General features: G+C 41.2%; 2 protein-coding genes and 1 long non-coding RNA gene across 5 annotated transcripts in view; 1 reads left to right on the plus strand and 2 right to left on the minus strand.

The window, feature by feature from the left end:
* The window catches only part of LOC125304183 (pancreatic secretory granule membrane major glycoprotein GP2-like), a 7,104-nt gene extending 4,708 nt beyond the window's left edge, over positions 1-2,396 (minus strand). The window contains exons 1-4 of the mRNA XM_048258251.1: positions 2,174-2,396; positions 1,732-1,797; positions 668-1,063; positions 282-325 (exon numbers count right to left, since the gene is read on the minus strand). Of these exons, the coding sequence (XP_048114208.1) occupies positions 282-325; positions 668-1,063; positions 1,732-1,789 (498 nt within the window). The 5' untranslated portion in view covers positions 1,790-1,797; positions 2,174-2,396. The remainder of the gene's footprint in view (positions 1-281; positions 326-667; positions 1,064-1,731; positions 1,798-2,173) is intronic.
* LOC125304924 lies at positions 7-538 on the minus strand. Its single transcript, XR_007195289.1, has 3 exons — positions 454-538; positions 209-325; positions 7-127 (listed from the first exon to the last, which is right to left on the minus strand). It is a non-coding gene; the product is annotated as an uncharacterized LOC125304924 (long non-coding RNA).
* Positions 2,397-2,842: 446 nt separating the features above from the next.
* gpat3 (glycerol-3-phosphate acyltransferase 3) lies at positions 2,843-13,318 on the plus strand. 3 transcript variants are annotated; one of them, XM_048259453.1, is made up of 13 exons: positions 2,843-2,983; positions 3,435-3,635; positions 4,015-4,081; positions 4,720-5,014; positions 6,418-6,492; positions 7,119-7,208; positions 7,949-8,042; positions 8,158-8,273; positions 8,569-8,624; positions 8,742-8,827; positions 9,036-9,164; positions 11,637-11,716; positions 12,454-13,318. In XM_048259453.1, the coding sequence occupies exons 2-13, from the start codon at positions 3,492-3,494 to the stop codon at positions 12,536-12,538; spliced, it is 1,317 nt and encodes a 438-aa protein (XP_048115410.1). In that variant the 5' UTR covers positions 2,843-2,983; positions 3,435-3,491; the 3' UTR covers positions 12,539-13,318. The 3 variants fall into 3 exon arrangements, with proteins under 3 accessions (XP_048115410.1, XP_048115408.1, XP_048115411.1); XM_048259451.1 differs by having other exon boundaries at positions 2,846-2,983; positions 3,438-3,635; XM_048259454.1 differs by lacking the exon at positions 2,843-2,983 and having other exon boundaries at positions 3,034-3,635.
* Positions 13,319-16,040: the final 2,722 nt, after the last annotated feature.

A 16,040-nucleotide genomic window follows, 5' to 3' on the forward strand; every position in this document is an offset into this window, starting at 1 on the left:
TCTAGGACTGTGCCTGTGCAGCCTGGATCGTTGAGGTGTAGAACATGAGCAGGAAAGCCAGCCTCAAAGAGGAGGCAGCGGGACAGTGAAATCCAGCAGGAGCTATTGTGGCATGTGGCAACTAATCCTGAGAGGGGGGCAGATGTTGTACATGTATTGTATCTTGCTAACATCCATAAAACTAAACACAGATCTGATTAGGGCTTACCAAATGACTCTGGGATAGGTTGGTGATGGCTCTTGCACAAGCAGCCATAGATTCCATATACTTCCCCACATACCTCATCTTCAGTGCAGTGGACGTCACCGCAAGGGTTAGTCGAGACTACACAGAGACAGGAGGGAGCGTGTGAATGAATAAGAGACGGTAGAAAACATTCATGTCACATGAATTCATCATGCATCATTATAAAACTTTACAGGGATTGTGGATAAAATAAATTTGATTGTCACCTGTTGAGGTGTGCACAATTGCAGATGTAGGAGAAGCATTTGTGGATATGGTGGTCACATCTACAAAATAATTGTTTGGCTTTAAAGCAAATATGATCTGCTCCTCATAAGTAAACCAGTTAGTAAACTAAAGATTGTTAGGACAAAAAATGTTTGGTGGTTGATAGTCAGCTAAAAGACTGAAGATGAAAAAAGACCAGTTATCATACTGTACCTGCACAGTAAGCATAATTACAGCCATTGGGCGCCACAAACTGGTAGACATAGTAGTTTCCTGGACAAGCTTTGACTTTAATTGGAGGGGCTCTGTCAAAACAGCAGTCAAAGCCTACAACCTTACATATCCTCCTTGTAACTATCCCATCCTGTAGTTGGGGGTGGGTTCCATTCATCCACAGCTGGCCAGCGGTGCCACATCCAGATCTACGTAAGCACTCCTCGGGCATCCGTATAGTCTGTCCATGATACAGCAACCGGTACCAGCCGTGCCAGGAGACTCGACTGTCGCAATGACTGAAGTCGTCAGTGTAGTTGGTAGCTCTCCAGGGTTCATCCAAGGTAGTATAGTTGTGACAGGGGTCAAAAACAGGAATGGTCAAGACAGGCGTCACTAAAATATAAGATAATGTTAGATCAATGTTAGATCAATAAATAGAGAGGACATTTGTATCGGCATATACCATTATGGAAAATATACAGAATATGGAGAATATGATATTCTTGTTATTGAGTCTTCACTTAAATAATAAGTTTTACTTTGTACAGGGTGGTGGTGATGACCATAATATAATTGCACAACTGACTAAAAACCACAGATAGTCAGGAAAGGTCAGCAGTCGGAAAGCTTTCATTGAGCCAATCTGCCATAAAGGCCAACTCAAAAAGATATATTGCCTACAAACAGCAGTCTTACTGGCCATCTTTTGAGTGTGAGCATTTAAAAATCACTCTAATGACTAATCATGATCACCTGTGCTGCTCAACTGGAGTGCCATCAGCAATCTAATTGATGGCTGGCGGTTAACTAGAACTAAATAAAACAACTATAGAAGTAAGTACATTTTCTGTTTGTTCATGTATGTCTGTTTGCAAAGAGTTTATGGATTATGCAACTATGTTCTTGGCCCATGTGTCTGTAGTCAGAGCTCAAGAAGGAAAAGGTATACTGGATTAAAATTATTCAGATTTCACCACACTAGTTGCCCAAGCATTTGTCTGTTCATGACATCTGTTTCATCTGGATTCTTTTGTGGAACCGTTATTTAAAAAAAGACTTACTTGCATGCGTTAGCACCATCAGAGGCAGCACACACAGTGTGATGTGATGACACATCATTCTCTGTTCTGTAAAAAAGTTCAATTGTTAGTGCACATTCAAAGACCAACAAAACACCACTATACAAGTCTGTACACAATATTCATATTATTTTAGTTGAAATTTGAAGGCATGTCGGTCATTCACTGGTAACTTATGTAAATGCTCCTAAGGAAGCTCCTAGCTTCCTTAAACATGAGGCATTAAGAGGTAGATCTCCCAGGCACAGAAATCATGTTTTTATAATCAAATTTTTAATGATAAAATTATGAACTTGCTTTATGTACCCATCAACTTCACAAGGTCTAATTAAAACATTGGACTATAGGATAATGAAACTTTCTATAGTCTAAGTAGGCTATTTAAGTGATTACTGGAGAAAAGTGTATAGTAGCGTATACCTACCTTAAACCTTTTTCGAACAAGGCCACTTTCTGGTCACATTCCTCACCAAGACTGTTTGACCATATAGGCCTACAGTATTTATATTGCCAAATTTGGGTGGATCATGTTCCTGTCAATCATTTGCTCATACTAGGCTACACTGTTTGTTTAACTTAAATGAAACACATGTTATTACTGTAAATGTGTTAAAAATTAACCACATCAAAGGGAAGTTTTCACACCTTTGAATTGAACACTGTGAGACATTCTTTGTGAAAGCATTAGTATGCATAGCAACTTCCTGAGAAAAAAAAAAATAATAATTATATATATATATGTGTGTGTGTGTGTATATTTTTTTTTTCAGGAAGTTGCTATGCATAGGCCTACTAATGCTTTCACATATACATAGAGAGAGAGAGAGAGAGAGAGAGAAATCATAAATGATTTGGCTTTGTTTGCTCCAAATTCCCCCCAAAATCTAGATTAAGAAATTAAAAGAAGCTGTGCTACATTCATCATTAGCTACCACCATAAAACTAAAGCAACAAACCTTCTAATGGACATCCTTCTACCTTTAAACCCTGCTTTTCTAATGGAACTGTGCAACATTTAAACGATATTCTCCCAGACCTTGTGAGTGCTGTTGTATTTTAGAATATAGTCACAGAGAGGCGCTCTTTGTCTTATCTCAGTAGCCTACCCATGTCACATGCTTGAACTTTGACACTGGTGGTAACCACGAAAGTTATTTTGAGGGAAGGTTGGGGAAGTGTTCTTTCAGATATCTGTCAGGAACGCCCGAAGAAAAAAAAAAAACTTAATATGCCGGTATGAATTTTGAGATAAATATGCGAGGATTTCCATGTACCATTTCCTGTAACGTTAACGTTAGCGATGTGCTGCGTGTTCTAATGTCTACGCTTCTCAGCTAACGGTTTTATGCATAGTTGTTTAGAGATAAAACGTGTAAAGTTATGCAAGTAGTTTTCTTTGGTATTTGTGTAGCTCTGTCACGTCTTATAAGCGAGAGTTGTCGCCAAACTGTTTGCTAGCAAGCTAACCGCAGAAATTAGCAGAGTGTTATTTTCCAATATGGCATAATATTACAACGCGAAGTTTCCACTCGGTTACACATTGCGAACACCGTTTCGTAACACGGGAAGTTGCTAGCTGACATTAGCGGAATGGTTACTCCCGTAGACAGTAAAATATGCTCCTGCATGTAGCGCTTTTGCATGGCACCGCGATGAATGTGACGTTATAACTTTGTTGTTGTTAGCAGGTGACTATTCCAGTGCACTTCAGCACAGGCTGACCACGATCAAATTTAGCAGTGATGGAGGATGCTTGGGACATTGCTTGCCTGCTCATCCAGCTGTGGCTCTCCGTAGTGTTTGGCCTGATCATGTTGCCAGCCATGTGTGGAGCCTCACTGGGCGTCACAGAGATCTACATTAAGGTCTTGGTGAAGACTCTAGAGGTAACTGTTTTAGCTCAGCATTCCTGCTGCCAAAAGACCCATAAAAATAATAATGTGACTCATATTATGCCACCTTACTCAATTTCTCATCTGTCTAGACTCTAGAGAAGTAAAGCCATAGTTGTTATCTTCTTAATTCACATTGCTGCCCATTATTTGCCTAGCTCATGGTTTAAATATTACCCCAATTATGGCCACATAGGATGGACTGTGGGCATATGCGTGGAATAGAACACTTAATAGAACACTACTATATAAGTCTCACTATTCAAGGCATGTCACTGGCTGGGCACATTCAATTTTGCATGGCAGTTATGAGCAGTGCAGGGTAAACCACTGTGTGAAAGGTCACCCCAAAATAAAGTTGTTATTATGGCAGTGGGCCACGCTAAGGATCCAGAGGGGACAGAGGGATCAGCCTCCACTCCAAGCCCAACTCTCCAATGGTAAGAAGTCTTAACTACCACTATACAACATAAGCAGCTACTTGCAAACATGCAGAAATTCCACATTCATTTCCAAATGAAGTGCACATAGTAGGTATCAATCAGCCTGCAGGATTTGTTCATATTTTAATGTGAACATAGGTCATATTGTTGACCTTGTGCAATGTCCTGTATTTGACTTACACAGGATACAGTTGATGTAATTTGTCTCCCTTGTGGGGCATTCTCTGGTGGGTAAATAACCCAGTGTCCTAAAAAGCTTCGATTGTGTAACCACTGGCTGAGATACTGCCCTTTACTCCAACCCCTGTTGGCCCCATCACTCATTTATCCCACCTTGCAGCATTAGTGTTGAATAATCTTATGGATTAAAGGATCAGACCACAGCCATGGGAATATCCTTTATCTACCCACTGTCACTTGTGTCATATTCATTATGCTGGTGTTTGTGTGTATTGATGAAAAAGTTGTCACACATTCAGACCAGGTAAATAATAGCACAGACATCAGACCTGCACTTTAAACCCTTAGTTATTTATGAATTTACTGACTCTTGCCTACTCATGAATATAATGTCAAATAACATGAGAAGTTAGGGAGTTTAAGTTTTCTCTGTTGGTGTGCTCCTGACTTATCAGGCATCATCCAGAAGGAGGATGGCTCCATGGAGAAGGAGATTGGGGAGCTGCGTCGCTCTTGGCCCAAAAATCTGGCCGGCGGCGAGTTCACCCTGTGCGACGCCTTCTACTTCTGCAGGAAGGGCATCGAGAGCATCGTGGAGGACGAGGTGACTCAGCGCTTCACCTCAGAGGAGATGGCCTCCTGGAACCTGCTGACCCGCACCAACAACAACTTCTGCTACATCAGCGCTCGCGTCACCATCATCTGGGGCCTTGGGGTGTTCATACGCTACTGCATCCTGGCACCACTCAGGTATAATGTGCGCCAGAGCTTTGTGTCTTTGCACTGAATAATAACACACAGGAATTGGTTGCAGAGAAGCTTCATTTGGTCCCAGAGGGTGGTAAAGGGTAGTGGTAACAGGAAAGAAGGAAGATGTGTGTGTGATTAACTCCATAATGCTGTTTAATGGAAGTGACATTGAAGTGGACATGAATGACCGATATGTTATCAGTCATGTGTCCTGAGCAATGACACTGGAGAGACTGGACTGGACTGAGCAAGCTGGAGCTGGAGCAAGAGCTGGGCAATGATGATAGTCAATAATTAATAGTCACAAAGATGATTAGTGAAGAACCTCCAGCAGCAATCGAACAGGATGGGCTGAAACTCAAATCCTGAGTGGCATTGAAGTTTAGAGATTAACAATGAGTGTATTGATGTAAGACCAAACAAATAAAATGTCTTACGAGGAAGATGTTTTATTATGCCAAGGCATTTGATCATTTCATGGTTGCTTGTGTAACTTCTGAGAATCTTTCCTGATCCCCACCTATGTTTGCTCGCTTGTATACACAGATGGCTGTGCCTCTTGTAAAAGACACGTAACAGCCAGTTCTCGACATTGCGGCCGCGACATTTCCTCTTGACATAAGGTGCAGTCTATTGGCTGCACCCGGTGAAAACAAAACCTCAAGGTTGTATTTGTTCATTGAAAATGTCATAGAACTATTCTGATGAGTTAGATAGAACAGAAAAGGCTTTACAGTCTGAAGTTTGTGACCGCTGAATTGAGTGAGTGCCCCTACAAACTACCAGTTGGCTCATAGTTAAATCACCAGACTAAATGGCAGAATATTTGGTATCATAGCATTTGTTTTCACAGAGGTGTCCCAAACCAGAAGTGGCCGCCATGTGGAGAATAGGCCACCATTCAGCATTTATCTGCCCACGTGTTCTCTGAAATGAGAGCACAAAACATAGTGCTCTTGGTAGTAACAGACGTATTGTACCTTAAAGGTGTTCTAAGTGATGTTACGCGGTTTCTAAGCTAAAACATTTTTTGTCACATACAGCAAACATCTCATCACCATCCGCTAGCTACCTGTCCCTTGAATACACTGTAAAAAAAACACAGTCTCTGCAGACAGCTCAGGCTCCAAAAACAGCCTGGGGCAGCCTGGACCATGAAACATAACAAACTTTTCCAACCATTCACCGACGAGATGTCAGTTTAGGAGAGTTGCAATTGCACGGGAGGGAGGGGCGAGCTAGCTCCTTTTTTTTTTTTTTACGCCAACAGTAGTGACGTTACCCAACAAATCGCTTGGAGCACTTTTATAGAAGCTTTCAGATATTGACTTCAATAATGAATAATGATGATATTCAGTAATGATTAAGCCAACCGAGGTGTTATTGTTGCATCTTTCTCACAGAATAACCTTGGCTCTCATTGGACTAAGCTGGTTGGTGATTGGGACTACTCTGGTGGGACTGTTACCAAGTAGCAGGTAAACTTCTGTGTGTATTAAATGATGACGACTCAACACCACTAGACCTTCTTGTCATTGACTGTGTTTACATGCACTTCGGTATCTCGGATATGAGGCTTATCCTGATTTTGATCATACTCAGGATATGGAGTTTACATGAACACAGAGACACCTGGTTATTAATATCCCTGTGTATATGATAAATACTAGTAGCCCAGTAACTGATGGAGCTCTGAGTTGTGACTGACCTTTTAATACTCTTTTAAAACCATTTAAATCAATTTATTATGATTGTCTGAGTTATAAGTTAAGGGCCGTTCACACCAGGAACAATAACTATAACGATAATAGCAAAAATGTATCACTCTAGCTAATATCAATGACTATGTCCACACATAAACTATAACGATATAAAGGATATTTTTGGGGATAAAAAGCTGACAGCCAATCAAAATCCATCAAATTTTAGACATCACATTCATCAACACGAGGAGAGACTTTCCTTATCGTTGGTTAGTGTGGACACTTTTATTCTTACTTTTATAGTTAGTTATCTTTAGTTATCGTTCCGGGTGTGAATCGCTCTTTACACTCCGGTCTATCTTAGGCTTGTACTACTTGGAAGTGACTTGCTTCTCTTTCAGGGGTAAGAACTGGCTCAGTGATCTTGTCCATCTGACGTGCTACAGAATCTGTGCTCGAGGCCTCTCCGCTACCATTCGCTATCACAACAAGTGAGGACTTCTCCTGTGGTACAGCCCTCATACCCACCCTCTTCTCTCTGTGTGTCTCCTCTACCGGTGCCCAGCTCACTAAAGACTTCACAGTTACAGCTGGGCTACACCGTGTTCCATTCGTGGAGCGTAGTGTTCAGAAGTCTTCTATTCGTGGATCGCATGCTGTATCAATTAAGTCAAGTCAATTTATTTATATAGCACATTTTACGCAACAGGGTTGACCCGAAGTGCTTTACAAATGATTACAATGTTATTTACAAATTTACAAATGATTACATATGAAAATACCAAATAATAATACAATACAAAATACAAAATGCCTACATAAGAAATAAAATAAAGAGTAGGCATTTAGCCTATAATCAATGGAATTGGCTACACCAGAGGAACGTTCAAATTTGAAAACATAGGCGATTGTTTTCAAACCGTTTTCTGTTTGCCTTGAGTTTTCCGCGAACTTTTACGAACACTTGCAAACAGTTTGAGGAGGTAGTTCTGGGAGTCGGATGGAGAGTTACCGTTGATGGAACATTTACAATCATTCAAATGTATCTGTTTAGACAAACATGTTTGCCGTAATCATTCACCTCTTTTCAAGGAATTTGAACGCACCTCAGATGCAAGACTAATTTAAAATAGACCAGTCTTCTAAAATCTTCTAAAAGTTGTGAGCCTGGTGCAGCCTGGCTAGTAGTTGAATGTTCAGTGACTGACCACAGTTTCTGCTCCTTTCGCAGAGAAAACCGTCCCAAGAAAGGAGGCATCTGTGTCGCCAACCACACCTCCCCGATTGACATTGTTATTTTGGCAAATGATGGATGCTATGCCATGGTGGGTGGTAACTGAAACATTAATGCTTCCAGAGCAACCACTGTGCTTGGCTGAAGAACGAGGTCCATGTGTGTTTGTTTTTCACCGCTTGAGCATTTCTTTTCGACGTACACAGGTGGGGCAAGTTCATGGCGGTCTGATGGGGGTCATCCAAAAGTCAATGCTCAGGTCCTGCCCTCACATTTGGTTTGAGAGATCTGAGATGAAAGATCGAACTGCTGTGGCCAACAGGTGAGGGATCATATGTTTAAAAACATCATTAGAACACACTTTCTTCTGTGGCTCACCTGTTAAGAAACTAGCTTATACTGTGAATATATTGTGTATGTACCGGTATTTGTTTGTATTTCTTACATTCGTATGTGGATAATGTGCTGTTGTTTACCTAGATCAATATACTCCTGTCATTATCTGACCTAAATCGCTGCTGTGCTTTTGTTCAGCTTGGACGAACATGGTCACAATGATTAGCCACGTGAGTCACTATCACACATGCTCAGTATTGTTCACATCATTTCACTTACAGGCTTAGAGCCCACGTCGCAGACAAAACCAAGCTGCCTATACTGATATTCCCTGAGGGTAAGTCCTTCCTTGCTTCTAGCCTGTGATGCACAGAGGGACCCAGTGAATGGGTCTGGTCTCAGAGTGCCAGAACTCAGAATGGACTCTTTCAGTACGGACTGTTTGTTGTTTTAGGAACCTGCATCAATAACACATCAGTCATGATGTTCAAGAAGGGAAGCTTTGAAATTGGTGGGACCATACACCCAGTGGCCATAAAGGTACTTTGAATAAATGCTGTGTCATTTACATTATCTATCTCTTGTGACAGTTTCTAGCTCCAGTTTGTATATTTTGCCATAGCATTTATATTGATTGAAGATGTTTTAGGATAGCTGTGGTTATGGCTATAAAAACATAAAATATAGATGTCAGTATTGCTTGTGGAGCTTGTTGGTGATCATTAACTGTTATGCTTGTCTCTGTTAGTATGACCCACAGTTTGGAGATGCCTTCTGGAACAGTGCCAAGTACAACATGGTGAGCTACCTCCTTCGAATGATGACCAGCTGGGCCATAGTGGTCAATGTGTGGTACCTTCCCCCGATGACCAGAGAGGTACGGTCCACTTCAGGGACATTCTTGTTGGCTTGTCTGGCCCATTTTTAAACATGGTATGGCTTTTATAGGAATGAGATTATGGCCACATTGCTTGGCACTGCACAATTTCATACTGTGGTCAAGATGCATGGTTTAGAAAGATTTGTTTGGGTTAGGGGCAGTGTTGGGAACTTTACTTTAAAAAAGTAATTAGTTATAGTTACTCACTACTTGCTCCAAAAAGTAACTGAATTACTCTATGATAAGAGTAACTCGTTACCAGGGAAAGTAACTATTTGCGTTACTGTTACAAAAAAAAAAAGTTGCTATATGTCAAAGATTTTGGATTTTTTTGAGCAGCCAGTTGAATTGAACAGACAGGTGTTTGTAGGCTACATAACTTTCAATATTTATTAGACAGACACAGACACACACACTTTATTGATCCCCAAGGGGAAATTCAAGATATTGCACATCGCCAGACCTATGGTAGACTTCAGCCTGTGTCATAGGTTTTTGTTGTGAGGCAGAAAGATCTAGCTTTTGCTGCTTGGACGACTTTGCTCCGAGTCCTTCTTTGCTAGTGGATGGCGAGCTATCATCTGTGGTGAAGGTATCGGTGTTTTTGGCCACTAGCTTTAGATGCGTGTGTGAGATGCTTCATTAAATTAGACTTGCTTACAACAGATGTCGACAAAGTCTTCGCTCCTGGACATAATGTACACATTACATGCACATTCTTGCCTTGATGAATTTGAAGTAGTGCTTATATCTCCACCTTGAAAAGGCCAACTTTTCGGATTGCTCCTGACCTCTGCTGTTTCGTCGAATCTCTATTTTAGCGGTTGCGTGTGTGTGTATGGCAAGTGTGTAAAAACACTGGCTCTGATTGGCTATCATGAAATATGACTCTGCCTTAGCCAATCATAATCGCTTACGTCGTTAACCCATCTCCTCACTAGCTGTGAGCCAGGGTGCGTTCGGATTACAGTTTATTCAATCAATGCATAGTAACGCACCCCATTTTACGTCCAGTAACGTTAACGGCGTTGTAACGACGGGAAAAGTAATTAGTTAGATTACCCCGTTAGTGAAAAAATAACGTCGTTACCTAACGCCGTTCTTTTAAACGGCGTTATTCCAAACACTGGTTAGGGGTGACACAAATGGCTGTACATCACCATTATACTTTTTTTTTTTTTTTCTTTTTCTCAGAGCCAAACCAAATTTGTCTGATTAAGGGCCGTTCACACCAAGAACGATAACTATAACTGTTAAAGGAGTTCGGCCTAATACCGAACTACTGAAGTGCCTGAGCCCGGGGAAGGCTTGGCTGACGTGCTAGATGCTACGAGTACTACGCTCACTTGATTGCCCTGAGCTAAACAAACGCATGTAGACAAATGTTGACGTTGAAATCCAGAAGTTGTCCATTTATTCCAAAAACAGCACATTGCCCATAGCAGTTTCCATCAGTGTAGCAATACAAGCGCAGCGCGCAAGCGTTCAAAAACCCTTTGTCCTTCCGGGTCAAACACTTGCCAACAACATTGTATTTGCTACCTTTATACCTGAGACATGCACCACCCAGTGTAAGACAAAGGAATGTGAACCTGGATTCAAAGCAGCATTTGGCTCTTACACAAAACAATAACCATAATGATAAAAGCGTCCACACTGACCAACTATAAGCAAAGTCTCTCCTTGTCTTAATGAATGTGCTGGCTAAATTTTGATGGATTCTGATTGGCTGTTAGCTTTTATCGTTCTAAAAATCGCTCTTAAAGTGATCCCCACCAATATCATTCTTCATGTCGTTGTCGTTATATCGCTTGGTGTGAACGGCCCTTTAGACTGGTACATTTTCCATTGTGCTACCAGTGAGTTGTTGCTGAGGCTTTCCAGTCTATATTTTGGCAGTAACAACAAAAGGAGAATTCCGGTGTGATTTTGACCTAAAGTGTGTTGAAACGTGATGAACGTATGTCTCAAAGCTCATCTCGGCTTGTCCCCTGCACTCAGAAATCTGGCGCTAGTTTGCCGATGCTACCAACAGTTTTTCGATGGGGGTGCCTCGGGCATCGGCCTAGCCATGCAAATAAATCACTGTTTTACACCATTTACAAGGCTCAAAGTAGCTCCATACTTCATTGGTAGACTTCCGAGGGCCTTGACATTTAAAACGAGACATCGAGAACTTTGAAAAAGCACTGGTAGTTTATTTACAAGACGATTTATACAGACAGTACCTTCACAAAGTTTACCGTTCGCCGCCATCTTGAATTTAGTCACGATAAGTCGAGCGACGAGTACGAATGAACAGGTATGATAAGGGATACGTTCACACTCGGTATCATGTTTCAACACACTTTAGGTCAATATCACACCGGAATTCTCCTTTAATGCTAATTGTAGAGGAGGACTTTATTATGGGGGATAGCTGTGTTTTATGTAACAGTTCTATTCACTGTATATATTCCTTTCTGGTAGGAAGGAGAGGATGCAGTTAATTTTGCCAACAGAGTCAAATCAGCAATTGCAGATCAGGGAGGCCTGGTTGACCTCTCATGGTAAGGATCCAGTACTGTTATCAGCATGTCTTGTGGGGTCTAGACACAATATTATCATTTTGTGAAGGGAGTACACATCTGGGCACAACTTGTTGAAATGTTGATGGTGAATGAAGACCTCCTTTACTTGATAGTGGCATATTTTCATATAAGAAGTTTTCTTCTCCATCTTGTGTTTTAATGCTAGTGTTCCTCTGAATATTTCGTCATACGTGTCTGTCAAACCCCCACATGGTTGTCGCCAGACCTAAACTACCAATCAGAAGTTCTCGAAAGGGTTCTCGACTGTTGTAGAAAGAAATGGCTGATCTTTAATGCAATATCTACATTGCCCATTATCAGCAACCATTCATCCGAAGTTCCACAGGCACATTCTGTTTACTAATCTGATATCATTTTAAAAGGCTAACTGAGAAAACATTTGGAGAACCATTTTGCAATTATGTAAGAACATAATGTAATCTGAAAACTGCTGCCCTGATTTTTTAAAAAAAGCAACTCCTCTCAGCTGGTATTCTGTCTATAATGGAGTGGAATGAAAATGTCTAAGTGACCCCAAACTTTTGACCGGTAGTGTATATTGTGATACTTGTCTGACCTCATAAGGCTGATTTATAAGGTAATGATGGCTACAGTTCCCAGAATTGCCAAGTTTGTACTTTGTCTGCTGACATTGAAACAGTACTGGCTTGCACTTTCACTGGCATCTTCATGATTGTAACTGTGATTTTGCTCAGGGATGGAGGCCTGAAGAGAGGGAAAGTTAAAGAAGCTTACAAAGAGGAACAGCAGAAGATGTACAGCAGCATGGTAGTGGGCTAGGAGGTATGTCTTCCAATTAGTTCGCTAAACCATCATCACGCCATTCACTTACCAAGCTTCCACAGAGATGCTGATCCTTGGCAACACGTGTCTTCTCAATTCTACACTACATCCGAGCCATCGGACATGACTGATTTGTTCATTAGGTTGTCTCAGTTCTCAGTGGAAACCCTAATGGTGAACAAACTCTAATGATGCGAGTCAGGAATCTTATAATAGTTGTTATTTTAAGAAGACTGCAACTTATGCAAAACTTTGCATATAAGTATACAATACTATGTCTATTTCCTTGAGAAATAACAGCAACTGGAAAGTTGTCAAAGTTTTTAAAGTGTCTCCGCAATCAGAGAATCAGGTTCTTCCAACATGCTGTCCGTGCAGAGTCTGCTCTTAGCTGGATTGGTGAGGCAATCAGCATTGTGTTTTTATATCCATATACTGTACACCATGGACTGTAAAAAGCAAGTGTATGTTTCCATTTGTATAGGAAACTATTTCTGTTACAATGTATTTTAATTCAAAATTTAAACATCTAAATTATTGTTTACAAGGCCTGACATTGGTAAATTCCAGGTTGTATTCCATTGGAGTATGGACAATTTTTTTTTTAAATGATCGAGTTGATTCTGTGAACCTTGACCCCCCCTGCCCTGTGATATGCTTAAGAATGTAAACGCTACAGTGCCTTGTCTTGTTCTCAGTCATGCAACATTTCTGTGTGCCTCAAAAGGTCTTGTAGATTATTTTAAAAATAAACGTCTTAAGTATTATGTCACAGAACACCGCTGAATGCGTATTTGTGTGTCTTGGCTTTGTGTATTGTATCCTGAACACACTCTGATTGGCCACATGAGGGCAGTATTCACCAAGCAAAAATGATTCGATCTAGGATTACAGGTCAGCTTCTTCCATGTAAATTCTTTCACAGCCCTTTTAAAGTGTTACTCATTAAATTCACACTGTACTAAGAGAAAAACAGATGGAGCACTTTGGTAAATTCATCAGGAAAATGTGACCACGCTGATAGTATTTAATAATTAGGTATTTGCCAAAAATCTCACTGCTAGTTGTGTACAATATAACAGTATAAATAAGAGGTATTAAATAAATGAAATTTTACAGTAATCAGAAATCAACCAATAACTTTGTGTTATCACACAAATGGCAGAAAAGACCAGGAAAGCATTGCCCTTAGGCACTCTGATGAAACATACTGTACTTTTCCACATTTTTGAAAGTCAAGCGGGTGGGCTCTCTGTCATATTGTGATGGTGAAGGATCATTGACTGCTTGATTGCAATATGACGAGCTCATTTTACTTAGAGCTCGATTGAAGCGCCAGCAATTATATACTCATTACCATGAACCTGTCCGAGCGTAAAACTTTCTGTGGATATGTGAGGGTGTGTGTATGTTTGGGTGTATGTGAAGAAATAGAAAGAGATTTGAAAAGAGGGAAAGGGTGATGCGGGGTGTTGATCATGATCCCAAATAAAAACCTTGAACAGATAAGCGTGGGTAATGCATAGTAACTGTGACGGCACTTTAATAAAGAACGCAAGGAGTGTGAAATAGGGCTGAGCGTCTCTCCACCGCACGGATCCGGAGGCCACTTTAAAAAAGCCCCGCAGCAGGCTCCTGGCCACCAGCGTCCCGGCCACCATGCCGTCAGCTCCCTGGCTCCGAGCTTCAATATCAATCCTGCAACTTAAATTGCTTGAACAGAAATGTTTGTTCTCCCCTAACAGGATTGTAAATTATTAATCGGATCTGAAGCCGATTCTATAACCCGATTGTTAAGGTGGGACTCTCGGAGAGCAATGCTCGAGCGTACCATTTACTGTGATGTATGTGTCTGCACATCTTTATATCCAATTTAATGTGATTCAGATAGATCTCAAAAAGACATCATAAAAAAAGCATGCAACTGACCCAGGACCTGGGCTTCTGAATGTGGACTCCATGTGATTGCCCAGCATGTCTTTAGTATTTTGATTAGATTTCCTCCATCTGTGTGTTTTTTTTTTTTTTTCTACCCAGATGTGATCTATACAAATGTAATGCCGGTACACTCAGTAAATATGAATAAATCGCTAAATTGAATCATTTTTTTTTCCCCCTTCCCGGAGAATGTAGTTCAAGTCGGACATCATTTTAAATCACCGCTGGCTTGAACTGAGCGGGCTCGTCCAATCAGGGCTCTAAATGACTGCGGCTCAGTCCTGGACCTGCCATTAGGTGGAAGGGAAGATTTTTTAAATACATCGGACTCCAATCCTCTCTGAGGCTGGGCCTGCCTGTCGTAATACATGTGGCCTTGAGGCTAGAACTCGTCTCGGCCAGAGCGGGATAGAAATCAATAGGAATTTCTGCAGAGTTCCGTGCACTCCATAGGATCAGCGTCTGGGCACAACTTCAGTATTTCATCTCCCTCTTAATAGTGTTGCATCGAATTCATCACCAGCGGTGCGCACCAGGCAGCCTCTGCATACGGGGGGGTCGGTGGTGGCCGTCATCAGAGATGATGACAGGAAAGGTTCTGCAGACAGCTGCTGCCGTCTCGCCTCTGTACCCCCAGCAGCCATCAGTTGCTAAATCCCATTTCTGACACCATGTTCCTGGGTGGTGCCGGCCACTTGAGCTAACTTTGCATGAGAGTGATCACCTATGGAGAGACTTTTAGGAAACCTTAGTCAACAATGTCCTTGGGAGTTTTTTTTTGTTTTTTTTTGCTTGATAAGAGTTACCATCAGTTACTGTTTATCTCCCTGTTAGGAGCAAGGTTGCGAATGAATTTAATAAATGAGGTTATATTTCATCTTGTGTGTGAAAGGGTTCATATTGTAGCACAGTGTATAGTGATAATGCCATTATTACAATAACAATATAAGATATCTGATTCAGCAGTTTAATTTGATCTGTGTAATTATTGCCAAAAAAGAATACAAGAAAGCATAAAGGAAATAAGTTCTAGCCTCAGGTTATCGGTTTGAGACAGCTCACTTGTTCTTATGACATTTCTGTCTGTTCAATGCTGTGGCAATTCCTATGACAAACACATTATGCACAATAATGCGATAATTACATCAGTTTCACTCAGTATTTTATCTTTTGAATCATGAGGTCAGATATCAACAAGACTGTTGTGTCCGATTTGATGCATGCACTTGAGTATTAGTCACATGGGGAAATGGAGAATATTCTAGAAAAAAAAAGAGAGAAATCAATGTGTGGAAGTGCAGGGGCAGCTGGGATCCTGCTGTCTGCAACGTGTCACCTGTCTGGAAATGGATTATGGAGAGCGTCCACGGCACAAATGAAAGGGATGAAGGGGGTGTCTGCCGAGGGAGATAGATCATACAAAAGTCAGAAGTGTGTTTCTCAGAGGGTCGTTTTCCCCAAGACGCGTTACATGCACAGCCATAGCTGGAACCAAAGACTGAGCATCATGCTTTGACATTCCATGGTCTGGGCCTGGTAAAGAAAAGGCTTATTGAAAGTT

This window comes from Alosa alosa, chromosome 12, assembly GCF_017589495.1.
Source record: "Alosa alosa isolate M-15738 ecotype Scorff River chromosome 12, AALO_Geno_1.1, whole genome shotgun sequence".
Classification (NCBI taxonomy): domain Eukaryota; kingdom Metazoa; phylum Chordata; class Actinopteri; order Clupeiformes; family Clupeidae; genus Alosa; species Alosa alosa.

Bases quoted from the DNA above. Each gene is read 5' to 3' on its own strand.
- gpat3 (XM_048259453.1), top strand. From the start codon at position 3,492: ATGGAGGATGCTTGGGACATTGCTTGCCTGCTCATCCAGCTGTGGCTC. The intron at 8,274-8,568 runs GTGAGGGATCAT...TTTCACTTACAG, and splicing joins CGAACTGCTGTGGCCAACAG to GCTTAGAGCCCACGTCGCAG. The intron at 8,625-8,741 runs GTAAGTCCTTCC...TTGTTGTTTTAG, and splicing joins TATACTGATATTCCCTGAGG to GAACCTGCATCAATAACACA.